General features: G+C 45.7%; 1 protein-coding gene across 1 annotated transcript in view; it reads right to left on the reverse strand.

The window, feature by feature from the left end:
• Positions 1–17,381: 17,381 nt before the first annotated feature.
• Positions 17,382–20,645, reverse strand: part of LOC149451451 (inactive phospholipase C-like protein 2) — a 289,791-nt gene continuing 286,527 nt past the window's right edge. The window contains exon 6 of the mRNA XM_089690633.1: positions 17,382–17,988. Coding sequence (XP_089546759.1) covers positions 17,800–17,988 — 189 coding nt within the window. The 3' untranslated portion in view covers positions 17,382–17,799. The remainder of the gene's footprint in view (positions 17,989–20,645) is intronic.

Below are 20,645 nucleotides of genomic sequence, written 5' to 3' on the forward strand. Positions count from 1 at the left end.
AAGAAACAACACTGCCATCATGTCCAAAGCCTGTGGAATGACTTCTCCCAGTCACAGCTGCCACAATGCAAAAGGGTGAGGTCTCCCGGCTGACATCACTGACCATATATGCACATGACCATATTTGACCAATGATGTCACTTGGATCCCCATTATATTGTTGTGATGTTGAAGACTGCGGGGGGTAAGCACTATGTTACATGTTATACCCTATGGACAGCCTTTAGGCTTTGTTTACACTTGTTTTGCTGTCTGAAGAGTGGTCTGCGACCATAGGATATTAGTAGCTCTGCATCCAGTGCTGGAGTTGGTGGTACTGAGTGCTACTGAATTTCAGCAGAAAAAAGCCCTGAGTGTAAGTAATGTAGAGGAAAAACATGGGATGCCTTGTTAGAGACCAGTCACACATTTCAATACAATCTCATGTTACTAACAGGACATCAGGTTTAGGTACTAATCTGAATTATTTAAATTGATTTAAATCGCGTGTAAAGGCTATTTTTTTATTTTAAAAAGTTGTCATACTTAATGGTATTGCACAGAGTGGTCCCTTACCACCTCTGGAGCCCCCCCGCTGGTGCAGTCTGCTCCTTCTTCTTACAAATGCCCCTATAGCAAGCCGTCTGCCAAAGGGACACCCGTGTAGGCGTGCTCCCGAGCCAGGCTGTGTGTATCCATAGACACACACAGTGCAGCTTGACCACGCTTCCTGTTCCCTCCTGCCAGGATTTGACTGACAGTAGCAGGAGCCAATGGCTCCCACTGCTCTCATTGTCTCCTGTGAGACTATAAATTGAGTAGTGGCGCTCCATCCAAGACTGCTGGCGTATGAGAGGACTCAGGTAAATTCTTAGGGATTGGAAGAAGGGAACAGGTATTAGAAGGTTTTCTTACCTTAATGTAGAGAATGCATGAAGGTAAAAAAACATTTTGAGTTTAGATCTAAAATGTAAAAGTTTAGACTTTAAATGACATAACTCCTGCTTTCAGTAATTGTTCTGCCTAGTTATGACCTTAGAAGAACAGTGAATGGTGTTATGCAGCAACTGGTTTCTTTTCCACTATCTGATGCTGAATTTTATCTGGTTCCTGAAAAACAAGAACCTGTCATGAGTGATAACAGAGAGTGCTAATTGCTGGAAGTGCTGGGTGTCATGCTGACCCTCTGGTTTCAGTACATTCCTAGTCATTGACTGATAAAAAGCATCGACTTCTGACTCCAGCTTTTCTGATGTGCATTCCTCTTACAGTTTAGTAACTCAAAAAGCATTAGGACATGAAATATGAACAAAGCATATCCCTCTATAGTGTGTACTTGTCTCAATTCAGAGCACTAAGTGTCATTTCTGTCAGAAAAACAGTGACAGGGGAGGGGGTGGGGGGCTGGTCCCTCCAATCAGCTGCAGTGTGTAATTTCAGCTCTCCACCCCTTTTTTTCTGAACTCTCAGACAAACTTTGTCAGCACTGTGAAGAGAAAGGGAGGTAGAGCACAGAAAACTGCAGATAAACAGGTACAACATATGTAGGAGGCTTTGTTTAATCCTTGTGTATCCTGAGGCCAGTCACTTTGCTGGTTATATGTCAGGGGTTACATTACCACTTTAATGGTAATGTAACAGCCAGGCAACTATTTGTCAGAAGACGGTCAGGAATGGCAGCCCCTATATTTTCTTTCATGACAGGTATACTTTAGGACTTTTGGGTATCTAGTGTAGTGTTACCGTCTTGAGGGCTGCTGTGTTTATGGGTCCCCCTAAACTTTGCACAGCCAGGCAATGCACATTTTCCATGCTTGCATCCACAGTCAGTGAACAGTCCATGAGGTTGGTTTTTGTTATTTTATTAGGGTATGTAACTTGGATAGGGTAATAGGGATTATGGGAAGGGTAGTAGGGATTATGGGAAGGTTAATAGGGATTATGGGAGGGGTAATAGGGATTATGGGAGGGGTAATAGGGATTATGGGAAGGGAAACTACATGCAGAAGTTTCTCCTCTCCCCTGCAGAATTGCTCCCAGCTCCAAAACCTGCAGACACTACCAGCCCTCCTGGCTGCAGTCTCTCCCCTTGTGAATCCCTGGGTGAGATGATGTACTCACGCTGTCCTCCCTGCTCCCGCTGCTCCCAGGCATTGATCCTGTTCATACTGTGATGCTGAATGGATCCTCCTGAGTCAGCCCAAGCCCAGCCTGGAGGCCAACCCCCCCAGACCTAGGGCACCTCTCACAGGCCACCGACAGCCTCCTCAGCCCTCTATCTTCCACCCGACTCCCCGCTAGCATGGCTCTCCCACATGGCCAGAACTAGGGGGGTGCTGGGGTGGTCTACGCCCCTCCAGATTTCCATTGTGCCCCCCAGGCCAGCTAATCACCTGGCTACTTCCCTCTAGCCCCGCAGTCAGCACCTGTACAAGCCTACAAGGGGAGGGAAAGCCCGAAAAGGAGGAGTGGTAGAGAGGAGAGAGGCTATAGCGGGTGCTGTGCCTTCCCCTCCTATCAGAGCGGTGTTCCTCCATGTGACAGATAACACAGGATTGCTCTTCTTTCGGGCTGCACATGTGGTTTGATTACCCGCTCCCTATGTCCTCCAAGGGCTGCTCATCACCTGGCAGCAGGACACGTGGGTGGGGAAGCTTTGGGAATGTGTGCTAGGAGGAGAAATGGGGGAGGGATGAAATGTGCTAGGAGGGGGGTTTGGAGAGAATTGAGCCAGAAAGGGGGATTGGTGTATATTTTTCTGCTGGGAGGCTGTGGTAAGATGGCGGGGATTTGGGTAGGGAGGGAGGATTTGTAGGGGGTTGTGTTAGGTGGAGGGATGGGGGGCATGGGATTTGGGCTAAAAGGAGGGATGGGGGGAATGATATATGCTAGGAGGGGGTTTGGGGGAATTGAGCCAGAAGGGATTGGGAGGAATTTTTGTGCTGGGCGGTTTGTAATAAGGGGGTATTGGGGAGATGCGTGCTAGGAGGAGGGATTGGGGAGAATTTGTTCTAGGAGGGGGGATTGGGGGGAGAGGATTTGTGCAGTGAGGGGGGGATTGGGCTAAGGAGGTGGTGGGGGAATTTGGGCTAATAGGGGTGATGGGGGGGATTGTGCAATTTGGGGGAATTTATGATGGGGAGGATTTGCGGGAGATATGTGCTAGGATGGGAAATTTGAGAAGAAGGAGAATGTGTGTTAAGAGGGGTGATTTTTGGGGGGTGATGGAGATTTGTGCTAGGAGGGGGGAATTGGTGTGGGATTTGAGCTGAAAGGCAGGATTAGAGGGCACATATTTGTACTGGGAGGGTGGATTTGGACCTGGGAGGAGGGGGATATTTTGGGTGAAATAATTTTAGCTTACAGATGGAATTTATGCTGAGGGGGAGAGTCTACTAATTGGTACAGTCTTTTTTTTGATGGGGAGGAATTTATGCTGAGACAGATGTTTACAGTTTGTCATCTCCATTCTAGGTGCTAGATGACCTTGTCCCAGCATTGCCTGTGCTACACACAGGATACTCAACAGATCTCCTCCTCCCTACACAATACATAGCTTAGATCGGATCCCTTACAAACACAGCCTCAATCTGCATAGTATATAACTGGCTGCTATGTTGCAGTTCTGACTTGTGAGATTCCCAGATCTGAATGGCAGCACAGCTGTGGTAGCCAGCTACACACTGCAGATCAATGCTATGTCTGTAAGAGAATCCGATCCAAGCTGTGTCCTGAGTGGGGAGGAAGAGATTGGCTGAGTGCACAGGCTATGTGCAGTGTGGAGATGGGAGTAGGAGCTCCGCTGAGTGATCTGCCACCAGTAAACCCAGTCCTTTTCTCTGCTGACCCCTGTCTTCTGCCCTGATAACACCTGTTCTCCATCGTGCTGACCTCTGTCATCTGCTTTGTTGACCTCTGTTCTCTGCCCTGCTGACCCCTGTCCTCTGCCCTACAGACCACCTGTACACTGCCGTCTTGTACACTCCGCTGCTGACCTCTGTCCACTGCCCTGCTAACTCTGTGCACTGCCTTGATAACTTGATAACCCACTGTACACTGCCCTACAAACTAACGGTCTCTGTACTCTGCCCTAAAAAATGCTGACCCTATTCTCTGCCCTGCTGACCCCTGTACACTGCTCTACTGATTCCAATACACTGCCCTGCTGACCTCACATCCTCTGCCCGACATTTTTTACTGCACCCCCACATTGGACAGGCTAGATCCAGCCCTGCTCTCCCATATTTATGGGTTGGCCTCACCACTCTACCAGGGCCTCCAAACCTGGGATTGGCCAGACCCCCATAAACATGCAGATTTAGGTCTCCATCCCTCCCTGGCTTCTGGAAGCTTCCATGGTTCTCCAGAACCAGGTGGAGTCACTACCAGGGTGCTACACTATCTAAATCTGTTAGAGCCCCCTTTCATGGGCTTAAAACATGGCCAGAGTGAGCTCCGCCCTCCTCTCCCAAATTTTTAGTTGTGCTGCCCCCCCAAAGCCAAGGAATATCCTGTGCTTCAGCTCATGGGTTCCACCCACTGCTGCTGCCTGACCCTGCCCCCGCCCTCTGCTGTCAACTAGCTACATCCAGTGATTACAATAAACAAACTGTGGTTAGTTTTTAGGACCACTTAGCATCCTAGCAAACCAACCAATATGCTTGCTCGGCCTCCCAGCATTCGGAGGAGGAAGTCAGAACTTCCTCCTCTGGACTTTCTGCTAGTGCCCCGCCTCCCAGCTTTCCTCTGTAGTTGCACTGTGACTGAGACTGAACAGAAAAGACTCTGATGCAAAGCATGTAAGGGAACTCTTCAGACTCTGAATGCTGTGGGAGGTTGGCGACTCTGGGGACCCTAATGTAAAGGGCAGAGAGTCTTGAGACCCAAATGTAAGGAAGGGGGCTCTGGAGACCCTGATGTAAGGAAGGGGGCTCTGGAGACCCTGTTGTAAGGAAGGGGGCTCTGGGGACCCTAATGTAAGGAGGGGGTGGCTCTGGGGACCCTGATGTTAGGAGGGGGTGGCTCTGGGGACCCTGATGTAAGGAAATGGTGGCTCAGGGGACCCTGATGTAAGGAGGGGGTGGCTCTGGGGACCCTGATGTAAGGAGAGGGTGGCTCTGGGGACCTGATATGAGGAGCGACTCTGGGAATCCTAATGTAAGAAAGGAGTGGCTCTGGAGATCTTGATGTAAGGAGGGGGTGGATCTGGAGACCCTGATGTAAGGAGGGGGTAGCTCTGAGGACCCTAATGAAAGGAGGGGGTGGTTCTGGGAACACTAACGTAAGGAGGGGGTGACACTGAGGACCCAGATGTAAGGAAAGGGTGACTCTGGGGAACCTGATATAAGAGAAGTGACTCTGGAAACCCTAATATAAGAAAGGGGTGGCTCTGGAGCGCTTGATGTAAGGGGGTGGCTCTGGGGATCCTGATGTAAGGAGGGGGTGGCTCTGGGGAGCCTAATGTAAGGAGGGGGTGGTTCTGTGGACCCTGACATAAGGAAAGGGTGGCTCTGGGGATCCTAATGTAAGGAGGGTGTAGCTCTGAGGACCCTAATGTAAGGAGAGGGTGGCTCTGGGGATCCTAATGTAAGGAGGGGGTGGCTCTGGGGACCCTGATGTAAGGAAAGGCTAGCTCTGGGGACCCTGATGTAAGGAGGGGGTGGGTCTGGGGACCCTGATGTAAGAGGAGTGACTCTGGGAACCCTAAAGCAAGACCTTGATGTAAGGGGGTGGCTGTATGAACGCTGATGTAAGGAGGGGGTAGCTTTGGGGACCCTGATGTACGGAGGGAGAGCTCTAGTGACCCTGATGTATGAGAGGGTGGCTCCGGGGACCCTGATATAAAGCTGGTGACTCTAGGGATCCTGATGTTAGGGGGGGAAGTCTGGAAACGCTGATGTGAGGAGGGTGGCTGAGAGGACCCTAATGTAAGGAGGGTAACTTTGGGGACCCTAATTTAAGGAGGGGACTCTGGGAATGCTGATGTAAGGTGGGTGGTCCCTAATGTAAAGGGGGTGGTTCTTAGGACCCTGGTGTTGGGGGCGGGGGACTCTGAAGGCCCTGATAAAAGGGGGAGGACTATGATGTAGAGAAGGAACTCTGATTGGGATTCTTGATGTAAGGAGGAATCTGATATGAACAGGTGGGCTCATCCTGATGCTGCACTCTGAGTTGTTTTGCGTGTTACTTACTCCTGACCTCTGCACTCTATACCATATGTTATACATTACATAGTCATGAACAACGTGTTTATTGTTACCACAATTTTTGGTTTTAATGAAGTTCTTCTTTAAGGCTCAGACAGACAAATGATCACTTTTTGTGTGTAGAAAAGCTTATGTGATAGAAGAATTTACATTTTTAAAAATGATCCTATGTTCTGAGGTTTCTGTGTATCTGTGAGACTATCACTTGTGACATAGTAAGTAGTATTTTGTGGGTACCAGGACTGCAGTATATGTGTGCAGTGTATACAGTGACTAGGCACAGATTCTGTTTAATCATTCCCCCTTTAAGTCCCTCCCACTGTTAGGCAAAATCTGTCCTATGCATAACTTACTACTGACCCCAGAACTCTGCACTGCCCCGGAACTCCTCTCTGCTGATTCCATACACTGCCCTGCAAACGAATGGTCTCTGTACACTGCAATACAAACTGCTGCCCTATCCTCTGCCCTACTGCCCCTCCCCCCATTGTCTGCTGCATATAGCAGCCTAGTGGTATTTTATGTGCCCCCCTATATATTGTTCTTAGAGTCCCATTCACACCTGAGCGATTTGGAATCGCTCAGATTCAGCTCACATTTCTAAGTTGTGCTAAAGTCATGGCAAAACACGCAATGCACAATTGGGTGCCATTCATTCTTGTACTATGAATCTCCCCTGTATCTTCACGGGAATCCATCTTTGCCGTCTCTTGTATCATGTCAGCAATCTCTGAACGTCTCTTGTATCATGTCCTCATTCTATGGCCGTCTCTTGTATCATGTCTGAAATCTCTGACCGTCTCTTGTATCATGTCCGTAATCTCTGACCATCTCTTGTGTCATGTCAGCAATCTCTGAATGTCTCTTGTATCATGTCCTCATTCTCTGGCTGTCTCTTGTATCATTTCTGCAATCTCTGACCGTCTCTTATATCTTGTCAGCAATCTCTGACTGTCTCTTATATCATGTCCTCAGTCTCTGACCGTCTCTTGTATCATGTCGCAGTCTCTGACCGTCTCTTGTATCATGTCGCAGTCTCTGACCGTCTCTTGTATCATGTCCGCAGTCTCTGACCGTCTCTTGTATCATGTCCGCAGTCTCTGACCATCTCTTGTATGTGTTTTTAGAGCACTTTGTATCAACTCACTACAGTCCATTTAACATGTTTTCCTATGAGACATGTTCACATCTGTGCGTTTTCAGCTGCTGTGTTTTCGAATAGGGCCAGGGACTTTTTTTTACAGAAAAAGATTGCAACATGCATAGGTGTGAACCTGGCCCTTGGAAGGACATCCTGAGCAGCAGAGAAGGAGCCAGCCCAGCAAAAGGCCTGAAAGCAGCTACCAACGCACCATGCTGCACAGGACAGGACTCCTACACTCCCTGGGCCAGATAAAGAGAGAGGGCGGTCAGGTGCAATACCCAACTAGTTCTCATCTGGGAATACTTAATTGTCAGCTTTTGGAATCCTTTGCTCAGAGATACCCTCAGTGCAGCTGGTGAAGAGGATTCATCTGAGGCCGGAGGATGTCCACCAAGGGGACTTTAGAGCTCCTCAACCCCTTTCCCGCTGCCCTATAGTAGATATACTTCTACAGGGCAGCAGGGGTGCGCAAAATCAAGAGTATATATACGTGATTTTGCATTTCTGAGTAGGGGGCACGCTCCCTACCCATGCTGCTATTCGCGGCCTTGGCTGTCAATCACCGGGTCCCGGCTGGTGATTCCTTGCTGGCACCCGATGATCGAGAAGCATTACCGACAGAGGGAGAGACCTGTAAGTAAACAAAACAGTTCTCTCCCCTGTTAGCTCCTGCACACTGCTATGTATGGTGCTTACAGTAAAGCACTAACACAGTACACACAGTAAAACGTTAAACTTACCATTTTTTTACTGGACATGTTTAATAGCAAAAAGTCAAAAATATTTTTTTTTCTCAAAATTGTCAGTCTTATTATTATTTTTTTTTTGCATAGTGCAAAAAATAAACGCACAGGCGATCAAATATCACCAAAAGAAAGCTCTATTCATGGGGGGAAAAGGAAGTAAATGTCATTTGGGTGCAGCATTGCATGACTGCGCAATTGTCAGTTAAAGTAATGTAGCGCCGTATTGCAAAAAATGGCCTGGTCAGGAAGGGGGGGGGGGAATCCTCTGGGTGGCAAGTGGTTAAAGAGACATTGCTATTTTTGCTGATCCACACTTTTTCTTCTATAGTGTACAGGTTGCTAAGTTTAAAGTTTCTTGAACATCCCATATACCCCTAGACCCCATCCAAGTTGTCAACCCCTCAATTAAAACATCTAAAAACCAGCTCAGGGAATGTATTACTGGCTTCAAGTGTGCAAATGTGGGAAAATGCGAGTTGCCTGGCTGTGCAAAGCTTAGGGGGACCCAAATCAAATCCAGCGGCCCTCAAGGGGGTAGCGCTACAACTACTTCAGTCTGATTCTGTATCCCTATTGACTTGTATGGAGAGAAATGCAATTCTGATATAAACAAAAGTCTGTGTACACAGGCCTTTGTATAGTCTTTCTTTTAAAATGAGGCATGCAGGACAAAAAATAAAAAGCTCTACTTTATCCTAAGATTAGCCCCAGACAAAGGAAGCTAAGACATTGAATGGAAACCAGTAGCAATTTGTGCATTTGCTTTCCATCAGTGGTGTGCAGAGTGAAAAGACTCATTAGATGTATGCAGCATTGTAGCTCATGCATACCCTGTATGCGTTCTATAAATACCATTCCAGATCCACCTACAGTGACATTGGCTCCCCCTGATAGCATTGTGTACCATGTAGGGAAGTTCTAGGTCATTACGCTTCCGTCTTCCTTAGTCCATTTTCTTTTAACCACTTGCCCTCCAGAGGATTTACCCCCCTTCCTGACCAGGCCATTTTTTGCTTTACAGCGCTGCGTTACTTTAACTGACAATTGAGCGGTCATGCAAAGCTGCACTTAAATGACATTTAAGTCCATTTTTCCCACAAATAGAGCTTTCTTTCGGTGGTATTTGATCGGCTGTGCATTTTTTTTTATTTTTTTGTGCTATAAAAAAAAAGACACAATTTTGAGAAAAAAAACAATATTTTTGACTTTTTGCTATTAAACATGTCCAGTAAAAAATTTTTAAAAATCTAATTTCGACATAAATTGAGGCCAAAATGTATTCTACTACATGTCTTTACTTACGTGTAAATTAATTGGTTTACATGGAAGTTATAGTGTTTACAAATGGCGGTATATATACTGGGATTCTTTTTCTTTTTTCCTAGTAATGGTGGCAATCAGTGACTTATAGCAGGACTATGACACTGGCGGTAACTGACTTGGTGTCACATCCCCAGTGACACCAATACAGTGATCAGTGCTAATAAAAAGCACTGACGCTGTACTAATGGCACTGGGCAGGAAGATGTTAACATCTGGGGTGATCAAAGGGTTAACTGTGTGCTGTTTTACTATGGGGGCTGTGTCTGTGCTTTACACTGTAAGCACACTACTTTGTATAGCTGTGCTATGCAGAGTCATACAAAGCAGTGTGCAGGAGCTGACAGGGGAGAGAGCTTTCTGTTCAATAATAAATTGAAGCAACATAAACAGTGGGGAGACAAATAAAGCACTTGTAATCATTGGGGGGGGGGCAAAAGGGGGCACTGCTGCTAAGTGGGAAGACAGGGGGGGTACTGGTGCTCTGTGGGGGGGGGAAGGGGGGCACTGCTGCCTAGTGGGAAGACAGGGGGCACTGGTGTTCAGTGGAGGAAAAAGGGGGCACTGGTGCTCAGTGGGGGGGACAAAAGGTGGCACTGCTGCTTAGTAGGAAGACAGGGGGCACCGGTGCTAAGTGGAGGAAAAAGAGGGTACTTGTGCTCAGTGGGGGAACAAAAGATGGCACTGCTGTGTAGTGTCATTGGAGGGAAAAAGGGGGGCACTTCTTAGTGGGAAGACAGGGGGGCACTGGTGCTCAATGGAGGAAAAATTGGGCACTGGTGCTCAGTGGAGGGACAAAAGGTGGCACTGCTGCATAGTGGGAAGACAGGGGGGCACCGGTGCTAAGTGGAGGAAAAAGAGGGTACTTGTGCTCAGTGGGGGAACAAAAGATGGCACTGCTGTGTAGTGGGAAGACAGAATGGCACTGGTGTTCGATGGGGGGAAAAGGGGGGCACTGGTGCTCAGTGGGGGGAAAAATGGGGGGCACTCCTGCTTAGTGGGAAGATGGGGCACTGGTGCTCAGGGGAGGAAAAAGGGGGCACTGCTGCTTAGTAGGGAGACAGGAGGCACTGGTGCTCAGTGGGGGAACAAAAGGTGCCACTGCAACTTAGTGGGAAAACGGGGGCATTGATACTCAGTGGGGGAAAAAGGGGGGCACTGCTGCCTAGTGGGAAGACAGGGGGTACTGTTGCTCCATGGGAGGGGAAAAGGGGGGTATGGGAGTACTGGTGCTTAGTGGGCAGATAAAAGGGTGCAACAGTGCTCATTCAGGGGAGGGGAGGGGTGAGGGGGGTCTTAGTACTCAGAGTGGGGACAAGGGAACACTGGTGCTCAACTGGGAGAGGTGGAGGGTTCTGGTGCTTAGTGGTGGGGGTGTGTGTGCAATTTTGGGTCCCAATGTGGAGTGTGTTCCAGTGTTATTCCAGTGTAGCCTGACACATAAAGCGAAAGGTAAAGTCCAAGATCCTACTTGAAATCATATGCCCATGCGCACAAGCCCTTATTTATTTATTGATTTATTTAAATTGGTATTTATTTTTGCATTCTATGTGCTGTTAAGAGATGTCACCTCACCTCCTGTCCCAGAAATACAACAGGAATTGAATTGAGAGGAATTGCTTTCTTAGACCGTTATCACCACAACAGGTCTGCCCATTGAAAATGTTTAAAGTGGAACTTTGCCACAGAGATTTATATACATTGTTAAGGCCAAAAAGTTACCTCTTGCAATGGTCTAAAATGTTATGAGACATTTTGCATACCTCCCAACTGTCCTTGATTTGGAACAAAGTCCCTCTTTCCTAATCATTTGTCCCTCATTTTATTCTGATCTACAGTATATAGTTGTATATAAAATTAACTATTTGTTTCCCAGTGCTAAACCTTTCATTCAGTTTCTAAGTTGCTGCATTTGTAAAATTCAAAAGCCAGTATAAAGGAATACTAGTGGTAACATAGGTGTGTCGTATGCCTACGTACATTTGCTAATAGGTGTCCCTCATTCTCATCTCAAAAAGTTGGACGGTATGAATTTTGTGTGAATGAAAAAGGGGAGAAGAAAAGATGGGTAATTGACAGGATGACGTCACTGTATAGGAGGAGCAGCTCTCATACCTGGAGTAGTATCCTGCATGCTAATGAATAAGATTATAAACAAGGCATTGTGACATCCCCAATGGGGGCATCTGCTGTGGTGACAGCTGTCTAAGAGGGGATTTCCTGTTATAACCTGTTGTGTGTCTGGGACAGGCTGTGAGGGGAAACCTCTCAACAAGACATAAAATGCAAACAAAAAAAGGAGGGCCTACATACATGAGCATATGATTTTAACCACTTGACAACCGCATCTAATGATGGCTATGGCGTCATATGACACCCTCCTGCGCCCCCTTAGCGGCCTTCATGATCACTGTGTCCTATGGACACAGCTGATCACATGATGTGGTAAAAAGCCAATCACAGCGGCCTTTTACCACGTGATCAGCTGTGTCCAATGACACAGCAGATCACCGGGTAAATGCAGTTGCCTGTTATCGGTAGTACTTTCCTCAAACTGTCACAGCGTAAGGAAAGTATTGCCGATAACCGGCAATTGTCAGAAAACAGATCGGCGCTGATGATCAGTGCCCAGCAGTGCCACCCACCTGTGCCCAGCAGTAAAGAAGAATCCCAGAGTGTCAGCTAAAGACGTACAGAAATCTCTGGCAAATGCTAACATTTTTGGTGACACATCTACAATAAGGAAAACATTAAACAAGAATGGAGTACATGGGAGGACACCACGAAGGAAGCCATTGCTGTCTAAAAAGAATATTGTAACACGTTTGAAGTTTGCAAAAGAGCACCTGGATGTTCCACAGCACTACTGGCAAAATATACTGTGGAGAGATGAAACCAAGATTGAGTTGTTTGGGAAGAACACACAACACTATGTGTGGAGAAAAAAAGGCACAGCACACCAACATCAAAACCTCATCCCCACTGTAAAACATGGCGGGGGGAGCATCATGGTTTGGGGTTGCTTTGCTGCCTCAGGGCCCGGACGGATTGTTGTCATTGATGGGAAAATGAATTCCAGAGTTTATCAAGACATTTTGCAGGAAAACGTACGACCATCTGTCTGCCAACTGAAGCTCCGCAGAGGATGGGTAATGCAACAGGACAATGACCCAAAGCATACAAGTAATTCCACAAAACAATGGCTGCAACAGCACAGAATACGCCTTCTGGAGTGGCCCAGTCAGAGTCCTGACCTCAACCCAATTGAAATGCTGTGGCATGATATTAAGAGAGCGATTCACACCAGACATCCCAAGAATATTGCTACACTGACACAGTTTTGTGAAGAGGAGTGGTCCAAAATGACTCCAGATCGTTGTGCAGGTCTGATCTGCAACTACAGGAAACATTTGGTTGAGGTTATTGCTGCCAAAGGAGGGTCAACCCGTTATTAAGTCCAAAGGTTCACATACTTTTTCCTCCCTGCACTGTGAATGTTTACATGTTATGTGCAATTAAACCATGGCAACATCTAATGTTTGTGTAGTATTATGTTCAGCAGACTGTGTTCTTCTATTGTTGTGACTTAGATGATGTTCAGAGCACATTTTATGCCCAATTCATGCAAAGTTCCACGTAATCCCAAGGGGTTCACATACTTTTTCTTGCAACTGTGTATATATATATATATATATATATATATATATATATATATCTTTTTCACTTTAATGCCCCAACAAGGGGGCTGAGAAGCTTCTTATCTTATAGCACATATGGAGTGACAGGTTCTCTTCAAGGAGACATCATAGGTCTACAAGATCCCCTATGTCTCCTTGCACTCAATTGAAGTAGATCAGGCACAGAAAGTTGTTGGTCAGCTATTGCCTGACCACAGCCAACCAAAATGTGACATCGCTGAACCCGGAAGTGCTCAGAGCAGAGCATTTCTGGGTTCAGGCACCTGCAGATGGTATCCTACAGATCTGGTGCTGTGAGCAGAATGTTTAACCCTTTATTTCACCTACCAACCTGGCAGCCTTTTAGGATGTCTGAGGCTTACAGAGGGGAGTTTAGGAGGGGGGTTGCACCTGTTCAGCTGTAGAAAGCCAGGAGTTGGATGAAGCAAATGTAATCAAACTTGTGAATGCTATTGCAGCTACATATTTATTTACAATCCATTATGTTTTGTAATAGGGCGGTGGCAGTAAAAAAAATTGTCACGTTTACTTTTGGATCAGATGGTTTCCAAAGGGTGAGACATCATGAGATCTATATTCACCCAATGTGTACATTCATTCTCAGGATAGTTCTCCATAACAAATATGCTGGTAGTAAAGTCTTTTTTGGTACCTTTTTACCTACAGGTAAGCCTATAATAAGGCTTACCTGTAAGTACAGTAAATATCTCCTAAACCTCTACCGTTTATTAGATATTTACTTTAGCAGTGCCAGTGTTGTCACTGGTGCATGCGCACTGTGCTCTCAATGGACGGGATGCCGTGGCCAAGCCTCCCATACGTGTGTGCGGGAGTGACATCATTGCGGCTTGGCAAGTCAAACGGCCGCAGCCTGCGAACCCAGAAGGAAGACCAGGTGAAGATGGAAGCCCAGGGGAGCCGAGACAGCACGCCAATGGAGTGCTAAATTTTCAGGTAAGTATTTCATAATGTGCTAGTACAGTGGTGGGCAACCTTTTTTTTCAACTGAGCCAAATCTCGCCAAAACCACGATTGAAATTTATTTTGAGAGCCACATTTTTAAAACTGGAAATACATAGGATGGTACACTGTTTTTAGTTTCAATAAGTTTTTATAGTAATTCATCCCCCATAGTAATTCATCCCCCATATAGTAATTCATCCCCCATAGTAATTCATCCCCCCTATAGTAATTCATCCCCCCTATAGTAATTCATCCCCCATAGAGTAATTCATCCTCCATATAGTAATTCATCCCCCCTATAGTAATTCATCCCCCATATAGTAATTCATCCCCCCCCCATAGTAATTCATCCCCCATATAGTAATTCATCCCTCATAGTAATTCATCCCCCATATAGTAATTCATCCCCCATATAGTAATTCATCCCCCATAGTAATTCATCCCCCATATAGTAATTCATCCCCCATAGTAATTCATCCCCCATATAGTAATTCATCCCCCATATAGTAATTCATCCCCCATATAGTAATTCATCCCCCATAGTAATTCATCCCCCATATAGTAATTCATCCCCCATATAGTAATTCATCTCCCATATAGTAATTCATTCCCCATATTAATTCATCCCCCATATAGTAGTAGTAAGTAAGTAGCAAGTAGTAAGCCAAGTCCCCCCTGTGTCAATTCACTTACCTTTGCTCCGCGCGTTCCTCTCGCCGTATTCCCGCGCCGTTCCGGTCTTCAGGGCGGACTGTGAGAGGAGCCTAGCTCCTCTCACGTTCGTCACGTTGCCCCGCCTACACACATCCTGACAGCCAATCACTGGCTATCAGGATGTGAGTGGCAGCGAGACTGGCCAATCATTGCATTTGAGCGCGCTGCCCTGGCTGTTTTTTTTTTGGATCACGCTGCAGAGTCCCTGCTGCCCGAGAGGAGGGAGGGGAGCGGGCGCCCGGCACACAAGAGCCGCATTAAAGCGTGCAAAGAGCCGCATGTGGCTCGCGAGCCGCGGCTTGCCGACCACTGTGCTAGTACACTAAGCATAATAGCACATTATGCTCTTAACTTGCAGTGAGATTTTTTTTTTTGTTTTATTTTTTTGCAGTTTAGTACCGCTTTAACTTTGAAGATACTATCCTATTCTGACTGGAGAAAAAACACATTATCTAAAACAAGCAAAGCACATTTCCCCCCTACTGATGGCTGAAACATCAGTTTTGATGCCCTTTGTGTCACATTATCATATTTCTATTTGAGTCATTAAAAATTGCTTTAATTGGAAAATGTGTTTAAAGCGGAAGTACACTGCATCTGAGTGCCACAAACCAAAAATGCTATTTAATTCATTGTTAATATTCAAAGCAAACTACCTCCATTCATGTCTCCATGCCATTGCTGAGAAATCATTTTGAAAAACACCCCCAGGCAGTTCTGGCAGGGGCCATCTTAAATAAGGACAGATGATTAATTTAGCATTTACTTCCTTGAATCCATCTGCCCTTAGCTCAGGCATTGGCTGAGCTGAGAAAACCCCTCCAATCCTGAAGACTCCTTGAATGTATGACATAATTTGCATAGGCTTGGAAACCAGGAAGTAACTGAAGAAATGTGTAAAAAAAAAAAAGTTTAAAACAAGTAAATATGATATCCATTCCTATCCATTTACTAATGCTAGCAGCATCAGGATTAAAAAAGAGTAAATGTTGAATGAGAGTGAAGTTCTTCATTAATATCTATAATTCTACACTGCTCAAAAAAATTAAAGGAACATTTTGAAAACACATCAGATCTCGATGGGGAAAAAAAAATTTTCCTACTGGATATCTATACTGATCTGGACTGGTTAATCTGTTAGGAATGTAAGGATGCCCCATCGTTTGATGGAAATGAAAACTATCAACCTACAGAGGACTGAATTCAAAGACACCCCGAAAATCAAAGTGAAAAAATGATGCAGCAGGCTAGTCCATTTTGCTGAAATTTCATTGCAGCAACTCAAAATGGTACTCAGTAGTTTGTATGGCCCCCACGTGCTTGTATGCATGCCTGACAACACCGGGGCATACTCCTAATGATACGACTGATGGTGTCCTGGGGGATTTCCTCCCAGATCTGGACCAGGGCATCACTGAGCTCCTGGACAGTCTGAGGTGCAAGCTGGCGGTGGCGGATGGACCAAAACATAATATCCGAGAGCTGTTCTATTGGATTTAGTTCAGGCAAGCGTGGGGGTCAATCAATGATATCAGTTCCTTCATCCATCCAGGAACTGCCTGCATACTCTCGCCACATGATGCCGAGCATTGTCGAGCACCAGGAGGAACCGAAGACCCACTGCACCAGCGTAGGGTCTGACAATGGGTCCAAGCATTTCATCCCAGTCAGAGTGCCATTATTTAGCCTGTAGAGGTCTGTGCATCCCTCCATGGATATGTCTCTCCAGACCATCAGTGACCCACCACCAAAACGGTCATGCTGAACCATGTTACAGGCAGCATAACTTTCTCTACGGCTTCTCCACACCCTTTCACTTCTATCACATGTGATCATGGTGAACTTGCTATCATCTGTGAAAAGCACAGGGCGCAAGTGGCGGATCTGCCAATTCTGGTGTTCAATGGCAAATGCCAATCAAGCTCTATGGTGCCAGGCAGTGAGTACAGGGCCTAATAGAGGACACTAGGCCCTCAGGCCACCCTCATTAAGTTTATTTCTGATTGGTCAGCGACATTCACACCAGTTGCCTGCTGGAGGTCATTTTGTAGGGGGTTAAGGACCTACGGCCTTCTACGGCCCTGTCCAGGCCTGTCTCCTGGAATCTCCTCCATGCTCTTGAGACTGTGCTGGGAGACACAGCAAACCTTCTGGCAATGGCGTATTGATGTGCCATCCTGGAGGAGTTGGACTGCCTGAGCAACCTCTGTAGGGTCCAGGTATTACCTCATGCTACCAGTAGTGACACTGACCCTAGCCAAATGCTAAACTAGTGAAAAACAGAAAAGATGAGTAGGGAAAACAAATGTTAGTGGCCTCTACCTGTAAAACCATTACTGTTTCAGGGGTTGTCTCATTGTTGCCCATCTAGTGCACCTGTTAATTTCATTAACACCAAAGCAGCTGAAACTGATCAACAACCCTCTCTGCTACTTAACTGACCAGGTAAATATCTCAGGAGTTTAACTGACTTGATGCTATACTTGGATTAAGAAGCGTTCCTTTCATTTTTTTGAGCAGTGTATTTATCATTCAGTATGTACTCCCAGTGTCGCCATATGCTAGTAAAAACAAAGTTGAGGGCACAATGCAAAATATTACACCACCATCATGAGATCAGAACAAGTGTCTTTATTCCACAAGTAATCTCATACACTACACAGAGATAGGGGCATGGGGAAGGTGACCAGAGGTAGCAATACACTTGTCCCTCCCTAACCCAAATTTTCACTGCTTCTGGGAAGGTGCAGACTGAGGGGAAGTGAGGCTGGTTCTGTAAGTGCACAAAAATAAAACTGTATGCCTTCATATAGACATTTGTCTGTGAATTAGATCAGTCACCGTTAAAGTCCAGCGGTTGACTTTATAGGAAATGTCCCATAGAGGTGTGTCAAGAGATGGTGATAATGGAGGTCCTAACATTTACCCTGTAGCTGTGTGGAAAAACTTTGACACACTGCATGGCATAATTCTGAAGAGGGCTTTGCCATGCAAGGGGTTAAGTTCTATGCTGGCATCAGAATGCATCTTCAAGAGCCAGTGCTCCCCCCACTTTCAGTCTCAGGGATGGGTTCCAGGGCCCCTCGTGGCCTAAATACATCCAGGGAGGGGGAGTGGGAGCTGTCCCGGCTTATCCCACAGGATTGCCCTGCATGGTGGATCTGCCTGACGTGGTCCACAGCTTCATTCTTGGCATGTTTCAGGAGGTCAGCTTGGCCCTGTGGGATAACAAAGAACAACAGTGAGACAAGTCTGTGTGATTAAAGAAAATACCAACACAAGGGAAATGACATCTAAAGGATCACATCAACTATCTGACAATCAGCCAGAATATATCACAAGTTGTTTATATACACCGGCAATTACATTTTTAGAAACTATTTTCAATCTGGATCACAAATACACTAAAAACATGTAATGGTCAAAGAATGTTAAATGTGTGTACAAAGCACATTAAAATTAACTTTGTAAAATTAGACATACCTTTAATCCCTTATAGCTTCATTGGTCTAAGCTGGATATCACCACCCTGTCCAATAAGAGAATGCTTTGCATTTATTGAGAAAATGAAACGCAACCTCCGATTGGTGCCTGTGCCGGGTGACTCACCTCATGTGTTCAGAATGCAGCAGGACATTCAGGACCTGGATGCTAGTGGAGATCACTGGAGTACAGGTGTCTACTACAGTGTTTTCCAGCTTCTAGAATAGGGTTTCTCAACCAGGGTTCCATGGAACCCTAGAGTTCCTCCAGAGGTTGCTAGGGGTTCCTTGAGCAATATCCACCTCTCACATAAGTTCCCACTGACGCCATTGATATTTTTAGCTACCTATAAGGTGGTAATTCTTCTCAATGACCACAAGTGTAAGGAACATTTTGCCACTGACCATCACACAAATGTATCATGCGCTGTAGATACAGTATTTTTAGCAGGGGTTACCAAGACCAAAAAGTCATTTCAAGGGTCCCTCTGTGTTGAAAAGGTTGAGAAAGGCTGTTCTAGAGGGATCCCATAGGTATGGTATATGCATAGTTAGATTGGTCCAAGTTGGACCAATGTAACTATGTAAAAATGGCCATAGCTAGAATTCTGCTTCAAATCTACTTTCCTGGCTTGAGACCGGTGAAAGCTGACTGCATGTGCACAAAAAAAAGTCAATCAGAGATATGCATCAATAGGTAGTCATCAATGGTTTAACACATAGAAAAGCATGATAAGCTAATCTTCCTTGTGGAAGGGGTAGAAATAAAATGGCCACTGTGTCAACATAGACCAACTCTGCTGCCCTCTTTATTTCAAAGCACATTGATTTTTAGTTGCTGAATATGATTTTCATTTACCAGCTGCTGGAGGGCAACAAGAATCTCATGCTAGTGTTTTTACAGTTCATATGTATAAACCCTTAAACGTGTATGTTGCGACAAAATAAGGAAGAACAATTTCAGCACATTTATTTAATACATACACTGTTGATTGGCCATAAATCCAGTGTGCTCTTAAAGCGGTAGTAAACTGTACCAAAAAAATAAATTGGGCCCCATGGTGGCTTAGGTCATAATGTGCTCGTATGCATCTCATATTAGCACGTTATGACAGACTTACCTGAAAACCAAACCCTCCAGCGGCACGCTGTTACGGGTCACGGTCATGGCATCTGGCTGGCATCTTCACTCGATCCTCCTTCCAGGTTTGTGGGCTTCAGCCTTATAAATGGCCGAGTAACGATGACGTCACTCTGGCTCACCTGTGGCACAGTCCATTCAGAGCCCACTGCGCATGCGCCAGTGATGTCACTGGCTGCTGCTAAAGTAAATATCTCCTAAACAGTGCATGTTTAGGAGATATTAACTATTCCCATAGATAAGCCTTATCATAGGCTTACCTGTATGTAAAAATCAACACTGCGATTTTACTACCGCTTTACTTACTTTGTGTTTTGACAACACAAGTCCTTTTCTGCCTTGAAATCCCATCTAGCAATTTTAGCCCTGCCTGCTAAACAACAGAATTCTTCCTATTCCTTGCCACTTTCTGCCTCATTTTACATACGCGCATTGATTTTTAATTTTTTTTCCCCAGCAGAACACTGATGTTGCCATGATTCTCCAGGACCTTTGGAGGGGACTTTTCGGAGATGTAGTTCTGGGGACTTGCCTACATCAGTAGCAATTGGGCTCCTATCAGCTGCCTCTGCATGAATTTTCTAAGCCTGGAGATGATATCACAAGAAGAAAAAAAAAAAGAAAAAAGTTGTTTCTTGCTACAAGGTAAAAATGCTCTGGGGTGGGGGGGAGAGAGGGGTTTGAGAGTAAATTTGTGTAATGCCTGGACTTACATTTTATTGGTTTAATAAGCTTTACTGAAAACTGTGGAAAACAATCAGAAGTTTCCCATGGTCACTAAGTAGTTGCACTGCAATAGAAAATCAGCAGTCAATATAGATCCAATGGAGAGCCTATAAGTACCAGTTTTAAAGTAGTCCTAAACCCAGAAATATTTAATTACATTATCTATATGTGTCCTTTGTTTTTAACATAAATATTTCCTCTAAATATGTAGGCCTCACTCCTTCCTGGTGATAACAATCTGCAGACTAATAGAGCTTTTGCAGCATTGACACCACAGTGTGCATGCTCCCCTTTAGGTACGTAAGCCATGCATTACTCTGCAGGGATCATCTCCTAGGTCATGTTGATTGCTGCTCATCATGGTAGCATGGCCCGGGTCAGGGATAGAGGTAGACTACAGGGCATCATATTTCTGGCAATGCCACTTTAGCTACTGCACAGCCTTCCAAGCCATTCAAAGCAAAGTGCAATGTTAGTCAGACATGTGCTCCCTCACCTAGGCAAATACAGTACCTTGAAAAAGTAT

This window comes from Staurois parvus, unplaced genomic scaffold, assembly GCF_062004578.1.
Source record: "Staurois parvus isolate SC_StPar_1 unplaced genomic scaffold, SC_StPar_1.0 ptg000538l, whole genome shotgun sequence".
In the NCBI taxonomy this organism is placed as follows: Eukaryota; Metazoa; Chordata; class Amphibia; order Anura; family Ranidae; genus Staurois; species Staurois parvus.